Below are 13,165 nucleotides of genomic sequence, written 5' to 3'. Positions count from 1 at the left end.
CACTGACAGCGTGGGGGGGGGGGTAGGTAATGCTCTAAGTATGCATCCATTCCATTATATACTTTTTTACTACATGGGACGAGATATATACTTTTAAATAAACTTTAAAGAAGCAGGCAATGTTGGCTAATGGATACACAGAAACCACAAAGGATTATTATTAGGATAATTACCACCCTGGATAAAAATTAGAGGAGAAAAGATTATAGCTCACATTTAAACTCCAGTATGAAAATACATATTGATTCTGTGTTTCTTCAAATAATGATAAGCTTATAAATTAACTTAACACTTCCCTTTTTTACTGTCGAGGCCACACCTTAAGAAATACACACGATGCCAGCCACAATAGGTGTCAAAATTTGGAGAAACTTAGGAGTATTAACACTATAATAACATAGAAACCATCAGATCACATGTTACACTTTTATTGAGACTTTTTCAGTTTTAATTGTCTATAATAGGTACAATTTTGATGATCATGATCACACCAAAGCTCTCCTATTATAAATAGCAGATAGTAAGGTGGCCGCATGCCTTAGACACGCACATACACAAACACACGATATTGTACACTTCCTGCATGCAAACTTAGAAAAAATATACATACATTCCTCTTATCAAAAACACAATTACGTACAGTAAGTCTGGAATTTGTTAAGCTACCGTTGATTTAGATAAACCTGAGAAGGCTCAAAATGTCAAGTAACACTGTTTCCATACTGCTCATTCAGTGAAACTGTTAATCACAAAGAAACCTAGTTCAACCATATTAAAATCACAGATAATATAAAAATAAACATTTTTGCAAAAACACTAGACAGACTAGAATTCAAAGTCACAAATTTTGATGCAGTAACATATATTCCCCTTCATGTTAATTTGTACTGTGTAGGATACGATGTACAACATAATAAAAAATTGCAAGACTGCAGCAGCCAAATCATACACAGTTGTCACCATAAAACTTGAGTTAAAGTTACCAACTGAACAACAAATACATTAAAATAGCAGTGTTGAACTTGCTGGTAGTGTGTTACTTAGAAACTATGTGAAAGAACTCAAGATTATACTCTTTCTCCTTAAGAAGAAACAACAAAAAAGTAAGCAGAACAGAGGACCGTAAGGGATCGCAACAGCTGCCTGCCTCTTTCTCTCCCCCTCTCTCCCTAGTTTTTCCTTAAAGTCTAATCTATCTCTAACGCCCATTCCTCCGGGCTTCTAAAAATGTAAGAGATCTACTTGGAATTTAGGACAACTTTTTTGCACTAGAATCGGAAGCTCCAACCATATTTGGGGGTACGATTCTAAAGGTCTTGAAAAGACAATATAAACCTCTCTGTCATATAAAACATAGACAATACAGGCCTAGTCTGGCAGAGATATTTTGTATTTATTATTGAGCTTATACAAGTTGGACACCAGAGTGGGTCTGTATAGAGAATTCTAAGCAAAAAGGTAAACATGCACAAGCACTTCTAGGGAAAATTAACCTCTTGTATCACAAGGCATCCATCCATTCATATTTTAGATCAAAAACATCTTACGACAAACATTTCAAGATACTGGTATTTGAAAAGCGCAGTTTATAGTAACTCGTTTTCTCTATGCAGCACGTTACATAAAATACACTAGTGTGGCTTATCGTACACTTTAATAAATATAATCGACATCCGCATAGTTGATCTTTCAAGAGAGCTTTTCAAGCTGTACAACTGAAGGATTGTGAGCTTCATCAATAAATACTATTACATTAGGTACAATTTGACCAGCTAAGTTAAAGCTTCAGTAGATCTGTGACTACTTACACATCTTGATTTTCCCTAGTTCAGTCCCAGCTGCTATAGGCACAGACATCTCTTGCATCCGAAGGCAGCTCACTGCCCTGTCCGAGTAGACTGATAAAACTCCTAGGTCACAGGTACACGTCATAATTGGTGAGCTTTGTGAGCATTTTTAGCCAAGGCCTGGAACTGAAAAGTCTTGGAAGATACGGTGGCAGATTTCATGCACCTCTGGCCGCCCATAATGCTCTAGCACGTCCCCTGGGGTCCCAACAGATGGACGTCCTCTAAGTTTTTTTAATCCACGGAGAAGTGGTATCGAAAGGGTGAAGAGTCCTACAGTTGGCCAAGTGGCAATGTCATGCTTTTAACACTGCATCCTACTCTCTGCTGTATCTCTTCTTGATTTGTGTTTTATCATTTAAATGCAAACGAAAAAAGAGTCAGAGATGTCAATCGGTGAGCCAAAAATTCCTTGAACTTGGCATTTAAATCATTTTGTAGTGTAAAACCGAGTTAACTGGTAAGTTCTATAATATCAGCAGTTCTTTCATCAAAATGCCAACAGATTTTGCCTTTACTATTAAAATACCCACTTACGTCATCAAATTCCCAGCCAACAGATCACTGCTTCGTCTTGACCCTCTGTATGTCTTTACCATTAGCACAGACTCTTCCCAGAGACCTCTCGGTGCCTAGAAAGGGGTTGGGCAAGATCGTTCGTGTTACTGTTTGGCATGTATTCACGTGTTGTCATTGTCCACTAGAAGCCCTGGAAAAAAGCCAAAAAAAAAAAAAAAAACATGCCAAGAAGTAAAAGGGAATTTGTTGTAGGCATTGTCCACCTCACTGGATCCACAGTCCAAAAGAAAGTTCTCTGGGAGCTGAAACAACGGATGTAACGTGTATTGTAAACCAGGCTGGCATCCTGAGACCTAAAGGGAAGAAAACTAAAGTGAATGGTGAGGAAATATTTCAGAAATGTATATTGTTAGCTCATGAGTTCAAGGATGGTACAGGCTTTGAAATCTCCACCTTGGGTGATGCAGTGCCAGTAATCTTGTGTCCCTGAGCGTGATGTTTGCCAGGGATCAGTCATGACAGGTTTTATAGGTTCTCTTTTAGGATTCTACCCAGACAAGGAATGCTGGAGAGGACCCTACCCCAAATGAGAACCTTAACTAGTCTCTTTCCTCAAAACCAGGTGGTGTCAGTAAGACATCTAATTTCTTTTTGATTCGGCTCCTATAATTCTGTGCGTTAACCTCAACATATTTTTTTAAAAATCACTTTTTAGTAAGGCTCGACACTGCTTTTCTTCCTTGACCTCCGTGAACAAAGCCTGGATGAATCTAAGAACTGAAGGTCCCACAGATCCACAGGCCATGCAGGTACCACAGGCACTGCCTTCCAGATCTGACCCTCCTGTCACCGTGTCCCACAGGTTCTTGCCTCAGGACGGCCCCACCTCGCTTCACTTACAAAGCGCTTTCCAACAAGGTTTTCCACCATCGGATGCGAACTCTCATGCCGGCTTTGTTGAGGTTAGTTTTGACAAAAACTCCTTTGATATTGGATATATTGGAGTTAAAAATCACGTCACCTCACCTCATTAGCCTACACCATACAGAGTTTGACCATTTCAATAGCTAGAAATGCAGTATTCAATATTTATGCATTGAAATTCAATATTCATTGAAAACTGTTATTAAAATTACTGAAGTATTTTGCTGAGTTTTCATTACTGCCTGGCCGGGGCGGGGGTGGGGGGGGTGGAGAACCACTGACCACCAGTCTTCTCTTAAACTATCAGCAGTTGGATTTGTTGCCTCCACAACTTTTCAGTGCTGTGGCATCTTACGTACCACATATGTTTAATTCTCTGTGTTTCTCTCTCCCATATATTTGTAGCTTTTTTTTCCTTTAATGGATCTTTTATCTTCACATTTAAAGGATTATAGCTTTTCATTCTACCAAGATAATCTGTACAAAGTCTGCTGCTGCCCCCCCCCTTTTTTTCATTTTTACATATTGCATTTGACTTTTTCCAACATTTTGAAGAGGTACAAGAGAACCTTTACACCCTTTTGGTTTAAACTGAAGTCCTTATTTGAACATGGTCTCCTCTAAACAAACCAAACCAAACCCCTTCATCTCTTCCCCACTCCTATTTGCCTCATACACTTGAAAATATAGTTGCAGCCCACATGGTGAATGACTGTCATTCTCCCTCTGATAATATCATCCTCTTGTCCAACAGTCTTCAACCCTGGTCTGCAGCAGATCTGTGATTTTTTTTTTTTTACATTGTTTTTACAGCTCTAAGCCTTCGTGCTGGCACACAAACTCCTCAGGCAGCGTAGGGCCACGGTGCAAGTAAACGTTCTTTATCACGGAAAGTCTAAGAGTTCACAGTGTTTACAAAGAAAGCACATGAACTTTGATTATTCCAAATGCAATTCGCCTGTACGATAAAACGTGCAGACTCCCACCAGCAAACATCTGGCACCTGACAGCACTTTTCTAGAAGTTACACTGAGAGACAATCAGGTTTCAGGTTTTTAAATTCCTTGACCTTTCTGTTGGATTCTCCAAAGGAACTCAGCCAGTCACCCCCTACGGCTCCAGGCCCAAAAGAGACACCCAGCTGAGGCCTCTTCAGCTGAGGTTGAGTGAATCGAGTTCCGCGGGAGAAATGATGAGCAGAACAGTTAATTAGAAATTAATATCAGGACAGCTCTAGGACTCAAGTGCACTTTCAATTCTAAAGGCAGATGAGAAAGCACACATTTAACTAAGTCGGCATAACTCGATTTACACACGGCTAGTTAGAAAGGGAGGCCTGAAAGGGGACCCAAAGATGCTAAGTGTGGGGATGGGTGTTTCCACTTTTTTTTTTCAAACAAACTACTACTTCTACTTTGTTCTTCACTACTTCTACTTCTCCTACTTCACTACTTCTCCTTCACTACTTTTCTACTTCACTACTTCTCTACTTCTTCTACTTCTACTTCACTACTTCTACTTTGACTTCACTACTTCTTCTACTTCACTACTTCAATTCTTCTCCTACTTCTACTTCTTCTACTTCACTACTTCAATTCTTCTCCTACTTCACTACTTCTTCTACTTCACTACTTCAATTCTTCTTCTACTTCTACTTCTTTTACTTCACTACTTCCACTTTGTTCTAAGCTCACTAGAAACTTAGAGGGGGGAAGGGAAACGCTTGACTCTATCACCGAAGCATCCTACCGTGTCACAAGAGGCGGGGGTGCTCGGTGGTTCCCGCCTCTTCACAAGCTCGTGTCTCCATTCTGCTTGAACTCGGATAAAATGTTGAGGGTCATGTCCTCGCTCTTGGACTGCAAGTTTGCCTCACTCCTCCGGGAGGCCTTCCGGGTGGCTCTGGAGAGCCTCCTCCTGAAAGTGTCTCCCGCCAGGAAGTAGAGGATGGGGTCCACGCAGCTGTTGAGACTCGCCAGCCCGCGGGTCACCTGGTAGGTGGCATAAACCCTGTCGTTGAAAGCGCACATGTCCGGGGTCTGGAAATCCAGCCGGGCCCTCAGGTTCATGGTTTTCATCACGTGGAAGGGGATGTAGGAGACGGCGAAGACCGTCAGGACGATGATCACCAGGTAGATGGATTTCCGCCGCAGGGGCGAGTCGTCCAGGTCCTTGTAGATCAGGGCCCTGACGATGAGGCCGTAGCAGCCCAGGATGAGCACGAGGGGCACGCAGAACATGGCCACGGTGGTGCACATGCTGTAGACGAAGTAGCTGCGCAGGTACTCGTCCGAGGTGCTGTCGTAGCAGGTGACGGTCCCGTTCCTGCGCACCTGGGTGCCCGAGTAGAAGAGGATGGGCGAGATGGCCAGCGCCACGACGAGCCACACGAGCAGGCTCACGTGCACGGCGGTGCGCTTGTGCAGGCGGCCCAGCGAGCGCAGCGGGTACACCACGCCGCTGTAGCGGTGCGCGCTGATGCACGTCAGGAACAGGATGCTGCCGTACAGGTTGGCGTGGAAGATGAAGCGCTGCAGCTTGCACATCGCGTCGCCCAGCGTCCAGTCGGTCTTGTTGAAGTAGTAGAAGATGAGCGCGGGCAGGGTCAGCACGTACAGGAAGTCGGCCAGGGCCAGGTTGAACATGTACACGGAGATGCCGCTCCACGGCCTCATGTGGCGCGCGAACATCCAGATGGCCACGCTGTTGCCCAGGAAGCCGGTGACGAACACCAGGATGTACACGGCCGGCAGGTAGTAGAACTGGAAGCCCGTCTTGGTGAGCGAGCAGGTGAACGGGGCGGCGGCCGCGGCGGCGGCGGAGGCCGTGCTGTTGCCCCAGGGCCCGCCCTGGCCGCCCGGGAACGCGGCCGTCCCGTTGGGGAGCGGCGGCCACTGCGCCTCGGCGCTCATGCTCCCGCCCGGCTCACGCGGCTGCTCCGGCCGGGGCCCGGGGGCGGGGGGCGGCGGCGGCGGCGGCGGCGGCGGGGGCGGGGGCCGCCCCGAGCATCGGGGACCAGGGAGCGCGGGGGGGCGCGAGGGGGCCGGCGCCTGGGTCCCCGCCGGAGGGGGCGCGGGAGGGGTCCCGGCGGGAGGGGGCGCGGGAGGGGTCCCCGCGGGAGGGGGCGCGCTGGGGCTCCCCGCGGGAAGGGGCGCGGGAGGGGTCCTGCTCGGGGTCCCCGCGGGAAGGGGCGCGCGCCGGGGCGCGCTCGGGGTCCCCGGGGAAGGGGACGCGCTCCGGGGCGCACTCGGGGTCCGCGCGGGAGAGGGTGTGGGACGGGGCGCGCTCGGGAGCGCACTCGGGGTCCCCGCGGGAGGGGGCGCAGGAGGGGTCCCGCTGGGGCTCCCCGCGGGAAGGGGCGCGCTCGGGGTCCGCGCGGGAGAGGGTGCGGGAGGGGGCGCGCTCGGGGGCACGCTGGGGCTCACCCACGCCGGCTCCGGGCCCCTGTTCGCCGCGGGCCATGAAATCCGCCCGGGCCGCCGCGACCGAGCCGGGCCGGCAACTTCCCGGCGGGGCCGAGGCTGCACAGCCGGGCGCGCGGGCACCTCCGCGGGCACCTCCGCGGGCACCTCCGCGGGCGCCGCCGCCGCCGCCGCCGCCGCCGCCAACTTTGGGAGCGCGCTCCCCGGGTCGGGTCCTCGGCGGAGAGCGGGGCTGCGCGGGGGCGGCGGGGCGGCGAGGAGGTCCGGCCGGGTCGGGGGGGCGGCCCCGGCCGGCTCTCGCCGCCCCCGGATCAACTTGGCTCGGGCATCCCCCTGCTCCCGCCTCGCCCGCTACCCGCCGCCTCCGCGGTCCCGGCGCTCCGCGCTGCTGGGCGCGTCGTGCTCCCGGCGCCTGCGGGCCGCGCTCGGGCGAGTGCGGGGGGCGGCTCCCCGCGGGGGGCGGAGTCGGGGCGGGGGGCGCGGGCCGGAGCGGGCCGGAGCGGAGCGGCCGCGCGGGGTGCGGAGCGCGCTCTGCCCGCCGCGCCCAGGGCCAGGGGGCGCGGGTCCCGCGGCCGGACGGCGATTGGCCCGCGAGCGCCCCTCGCTCTTCCGCGCGCTCTCGGGCCAGGGAAGTTGCTGACACACAGGAAACCCTGCGCCTGCTCCCAGCCCTGCGCGCAGCCCGAGCCCGGGGGCGGGGGGGGGAGGGGGGAGGGGGGCGGAGGTCTCTAGTGCCCCGGGGGGGGAGCTGCCCGAGGTGTCTAGCGCCCTGGGGGGGGGGAGCTGCCCGAGGTGTCTAGTGCCCAGGGGGGGGGAGCTGCCCGAGGTGTCTAGTGCCCAGGGGGGGGGGAGGACGCCGAGGTCTCTAGTGCCCCGGGGGGGGGGGGGAGCTGCCCGAGGTGTCTAGTGCCCAGGGGGGGGAGCTGCCCGAGGTGTCTAGTGCCCAGGGGGGGGGGAGGACGCCGAGGTCTCTAGTGCCCCGGGGGGGGGGGGAGCTGCCCGAGGTGTCTAGTGCCCAGGGGGGGGAGCTGCCCGAGGTGTCTAGTGCCCGGGGCGGGGGGGAGGACGCCGAGGTCTCTAGTGCCCCGGGGGGGGGAGCTGCCCGAGGTGTCTAGCGCCCCGGGGGGGGGGGGGGAGACGCCGAGGTCTCTAGTGCCCCGGGGGGGGGGAGCTGCCCGAGGTGTCTAGCGCCCCGGGGGGGGGGGACGCCGAGGTCTCTAGTGCCCCGGGGCGGGGGGGGAGCTGCCCGAGGTGTCTAGCGCCCCGGGGGGGGGGGGACGCCGAGGTCTCTAGTGCCCCGGGGGGGGGGAGCTGCCCGAGGTGTCTAGCGCCCCGGGGAGGTTAGGGGGCACAGAGGTCTCTAGCGCCCGGGAGGGGGGGGGGGACGCCGAGGTCTCTAGTGCCCCGAGGGGGGCAGCTGCCTGAGGTGTCTAGCACCGGAGGGGGGCACTGAGGTCTCTAGCGCCCTGGGGAGGGGCAGGGGACGCCGAGGTCTCTAGCGCCCCGGAGGGGGGAGCTGCCCGAGGTGTCTAGCGCCCCGGGTGGGGGGAGGGGGCACACAGGTCTCTAGAGCCCCGGGGAGGTAGGGGGCACAGAGGTCTCTAGTGCCCCGGGGGGGGGAGCTGCCCGAGGTGTCTAGCGCCCCGACGGGGGCAGCTGCCTGAGGTGTCCAGCATCGGAGGGGAGCACCGAGGTCTCTAGCGCCCTGGAGAGGGGCAGGGGACGCCGAGGTCTCTAGCGCCCTGGGGCCCCCGCCCGGGGCTGCCCTGTCCGGGGCCCGGCAGTCCCCATCCGGGATCGCCCCGCTGCTGCAGCGCTCCCGGCTCCGCGGAGCCCAGACTCCATGCACTTGCTGGAACCTGCTCCTCCGAGAGACAGCAGCAGCTTTTGGAGGCGGGCGGGTGGGGAGGGGAAGGGAGGGGAGGGGAGTAGAGGGGAGGGGAGGGGGAGAGCGGCTTGCTGCCCTTCTAGTCTGCTTTTTACTTTTTAGTTCAATGTTTTTGTTTTTTTATTTTTTTTTCCCTTAACCAGCCAAAGTGTGGTCAACGGAAGTTATTAGTGACTTATTTTCTAAAAGACCCTCGGAGGCATATTAGTATTTCCCATCGCTTAGCACCCTTTCTCTTGATGCCCACCGCCTAGGGGCGACAGTAGGTCCCCAGATCCTCCTGTCCAGGGCATTTCAAGATCAGAGGCTACGCTGGATTGTTTTAGAAATATTAAGCACAGCTTAACTCTCAAGCACACCTTTATCTAGCTAGATGTAAAGGCCAATTGCAACTCCAAAGGGATTAAAGTAGGATTTTTTGGGGGGGTGGGGGGTTATGACCAATCCTATTTCTTCAGGTTAAAGTGATTAGTCACAATTAGCTCTAGTAAGCACCTTAGCAATGCAGGTTGGGACTTCCTTAAACCTCACACTAACTGAAAAACTCGTTTTTCAATGACTTGAAACGTATCAGAATGTTAAGCAGTGTGCCTCAGAATTAATTGGAAAACAAATTATTGACTTTTCAGGCACACGTTTAAATGGGCTCACACAGGAACAGAATCTAGCACTTCTGGACAATTTCCCAATAACATTCTGTTATGTGAAATGTCAGAGGCTTTTCTCTTAGAAGAAAAAGAAAATCGAAAAAGATCTGTAAAATATATACCATAAAGATTTCTTTCTGGTCCCAGATGTTACATGATAGTGTTCTCTTAAAAAAAAAAAAAATACCCAGAGGAAAACCACTACCACAAAGGAAGATGGTCCTTTAGAGGAACGCGTCTAGGAAGGACCCTATTCAAATGCATTATATCATGAGCACACTGGTATTTGGAGTTGTGGTCAGTTGAACAGTGTGAAAATAAGTGATAACACCAGAGTAAGTATCTCTAAGGCATGTTGTTTTGAAGTCAGTCCTAACCGAAAGGAATTTTTCTCATCATCAAATGAGGGGGGTAGATTTGATTATCTTTTATTTTTTCACTCCAGTATCCAAATTATAGGATTCTGAGGCTTACCCTGAAACAGTTTCATCTCATTTGATTGGGATGGTACTAACTTGGGATGATATTCTATTAAGAGAGGAGCAAAGAAAACCATTAAGAATTTCATCGGTACCCAATAGGCACTCCTAAGGCATTCCTTTGCATTTTTCATTTGCAACATAAGCGATAGGTAACCTCACTTGAAGTCTGCTTCAAATGTGTTAACTCCATGTATTTTGAAAGGTACAGTTAGTCCAAATACCATTAAGGTACTTTCAGAAAACTTGACACTTGACTAGAAATTTGAAGAAGAGTTGTCCTAAATGCACCAGTTACATAAATATTGTAGATACTGCTTTTAGATTCCGCATATCAACCTGCCTGTTTATAGTATGTAAGGTATATTTTAAATCAAAACTGGGGTATTGTGGGAATAATTTGTATGTTTTCAAATTGTTGACTTTATAATGCACTGAGCTAGATTGAATGAAGGAAAAAAATACTGTCTAAAACCCAAGAACGTGTTAATATTTACTGATTCTTTACTACCAATTATAAATGCCTTAAAGGTATGAAAAGAATATGCTCCCTGCCTCAAAGTGCTGTGCAAATTTGCTTTGTATTTGATTAATGTAAATGCCCGACTCCAAGGAATTTATAGAGGGAAAGGCAAAAAGTACGATATCATAACAATAAGCCTTTCTTATATAGTCAGCACTATGCACACCTAACAAGACTTATCTTGAGCTTCAATCCTTTAAAAAAAATTGTATAATAACTATCCTTATTTTTCAAGTGGTGAAACAAAGGCCGAGAGGTTAAGTGACTCATCCATTGCCACCCAGTAGAAAGTGGGGTTTAAACTTAAGCCATCTTTCCCCACAGCCCATACCTCTCACCACTATTCTGTGATGAACTATACAAAAGTATGGGACAGTGATAGGAAAATTAATTTTCAGTGGCCATTGCAGATCGAACATAGAAAAAGGGATTCCCAGAAGCCTTCTAAGAGAAAATCTTGAACCAGATCTTGAAGGTACTAATAATAGTCAAAGTATTTCAGAAGTTTCCCAAGTATTCTACTTCTTTACTTAGGCCTTTTTTTTTTTAAGCCAACAATTTATAGATGACAGGCATTTAAGGAGACGTCAGATCTGTTGGGCCTCAAACCCAAATAAAAAGGCTGCCTTTCCTGTGTTTACAAAGGTTCTCATAGCCATTGTTAGGGAATCCCTTCTCATTCTTAAAGTCACAGAAAATCTAACAATCATTGAGGGTGGAAAGATGGTTGAAAAGATTCTAACTGAAAAAAAAAAAAAAAAAGAAAAAAAGAAAAGATTCTAACTGATGACTAAAAGTATAAGAAACCTTATGAGCACAAAATATAAAATCCCCTAACCTCAAAGTTGAGACCAATAAATCCGAAATCTGATTAAATACTACCACCAATGCTAAACCTAATTTGGGAAACAGGACAATGTTAAGATTTTGCAGGTAAGACAATGAGACCCCAATTTAGGAGATAGAGGAATTTCTTAGAGGATTCCCCTAAGTATAATAACTAAGATGTGATCACTTCTGAGATACACACTGGGAAAGAGTCTTATATTCCCTGATGACAGGACAAAGTCTAAGGAATTCACAGCTGATGTCCTTCAGTGAGGAGGAGAGAGGGCCATGATGGAGCAGAAGTAGAAAACCTAGCATACTAAGTAAGAGTGAAAGGATTGTTCTGTGCTGGGGAGGGCCCCGCTGCTCCTGAAATTATGCACATGTCATGGAGCCAATCAATAGGCTTCCTGAAATACATTTCATTAAAAAAAAAAATCAGAGCAGGGATTTAGGACACAGAACAGAGGACCCCCGGCTTGCTCCAAGGTTGGAATGAGAAGAGAACAAGAGACCAGGGAGACCAAAGGAAAAAGAGAGAGGAGAGAGAGGCTGAAGGGAGGAATACAGGAGGGGAGACACTAGGTGGGTTGGGGGAAAGAAGAGAAAATCACTTGCGTTGAACTGGGAGGACACCTTTGAAAAATCTCACAGAACATTGCTTTTCGATTATTTAGGTTTAAATCTGGGTAGGTGGGGGGGAAGTGGCCTGGTATTGTGGTCAGAGTAATGTCTCTATTGAGCGTCTGCCCCTTGGTAGATCATATCGAGCCAGGTGTTCCATCTGTGCCCTACCACTTGAAAGAGCCTGTAAGATCGCAGGCCACCTGTCTTCCATCCTTCAGAAAATTCCTTGCTGTCAGAAGTTAGTATTCTGGGGAACGGCTTTCCTATTTTCACTTCTTTGAGCTTTACTTCCCTTATCCCCATCCGTATGAAGCCCTAGTCCTGGGCACTGTGTAATATTTTTTAAAGAATTTTCATTAAATCCAGAATAAAATGACTCTAGTCTGGGCTTACAGCCTCAGTCTTTCTCTAGTCATCATCCTTCTCTGGAAAATATTCCCTTTGCTTGTTTTGTCTCTGACCTCTCTGGTTTCACAAGAATGCATCTGTGGGTGCACAAATATCCTTAGAGCCATATCTGAACTGAACCCATATCTGAACTGTTATAATAATTATGGACCCATGGAGGGTTTCCATGGTAGCACAAAGGATAAGAATATGACCTTATTTGAGAGTTCATCGTCATTATTATATACACCATAAATTTTTGACTTCTGGTATGTCCATACTTTTAGTATATAAGCTAAATTCCGAGTAGGTAAATGAAAATCATGTGTAAAAAAAAAAATAAAGAAAGAAATACCCATTTTTCTCATGTGAAGTGACATCTTCCAGCAGCTCACACCTGGGATATGGATTTCAGTTATGTGCTGGGTGTTGCACAGTTTTCCAAGATTCAAGTTAATAGTAGTTGTTGTCATTCGTGTTTCAGATCTTGGAATTTAAAATTTTGAAAAGTCCGTAAGTTTTCACCAGTCTCGGTCAAAAGTGTGAGCCAACATTAAGTAGGTAAATGTGGTGTTCATTTTTATAATCTTTTAAATTCTTTTAGAAAGGCTGACAGGCTGAGCTAAGCCCAGAGAATTATCTTGCAACAAGCCCAACTCCGGACACTCTTCTGGAAAGATACCTGGGTAACCAAAGCAAGCATCCAATGAGTCAACATAGTAAGGTGCAATAGACCCATCCCTTGTAACAATAAAATAAAAACCAGTATGCAGAAACAGTTTTTTGTACCAAAGTAGACTACATAATGCTTCAGGTAGAGAAATAATCAGTGACCCCTTGATAAATTCTTGTTTTCAATGATGGGGTTTGAAATCTTGGATTAGTTCTGATTTTCATCTTTCAGCTTCAGTTCTAGACACTTGATACTGCACTTAGTATTTTACTTATCTGCTTATTATAGCTGGGATGCAGCCTCTATGATAAATATCTTAGCTCACTGGCAACATTTACTCTGAATCTCTTAGCACAGTTTCTCAAACCTGAATATGCATACAGATCGCTCAGGGGATCTTG

The 13,165-nt window shown here is 48.8% G+C and overlaps 1 protein-coding gene across 1 annotated transcript; it reads right to left on the bottom strand.

Moving 5' to 3' along the window:
* Nucleotides 1-412: 412 nt before the first annotated feature.
* P2RY1 (purinergic receptor P2Y1) lies at nt 413-6,220 on the bottom strand. Its single transcript, XM_026015737.2, has 2 exons — nt 5,040-6,220; nt 413-2,719 (listed from the first exon to the last, which is right to left on the bottom strand). The coding sequence occupies exon 1, from the start codon at nt 6,200-6,202 to the stop codon at nt 5,081-5,083; it is 1,122 nt and encodes a 373-aa protein (XP_025871522.1). The 5' UTR covers nt 6,203-6,220; the 3' UTR covers nt 413-2,719; nt 5,040-5,080.
* Between the last annotated feature and the right edge of the window lie 6,945 nt (nt 6,221-13,165).

This window comes from Vulpes vulpes, chromosome 11 (genome assembly GCF_048418805.1).
Source record: "Vulpes vulpes isolate BD-2025 chromosome 11, VulVul3, whole genome shotgun sequence".
Lineage (NCBI taxonomy): Eukaryota > Metazoa > Chordata > Mammalia > Carnivora > Canidae > Vulpes > Vulpes vulpes.
This window is presented reverse-complemented; position numbering and strand designations above follow the sequence as displayed.

What these genes read in the sequence shown, in the direction of transcription:
- P2RY1 (XM_026015737.2), bottom strand. Translation starts at nt 6,202, where the DNA reads ATGAGCGCCGAGGCGCAGTGGCCGCCGCTCCCCAACGGGACGGCCGCG.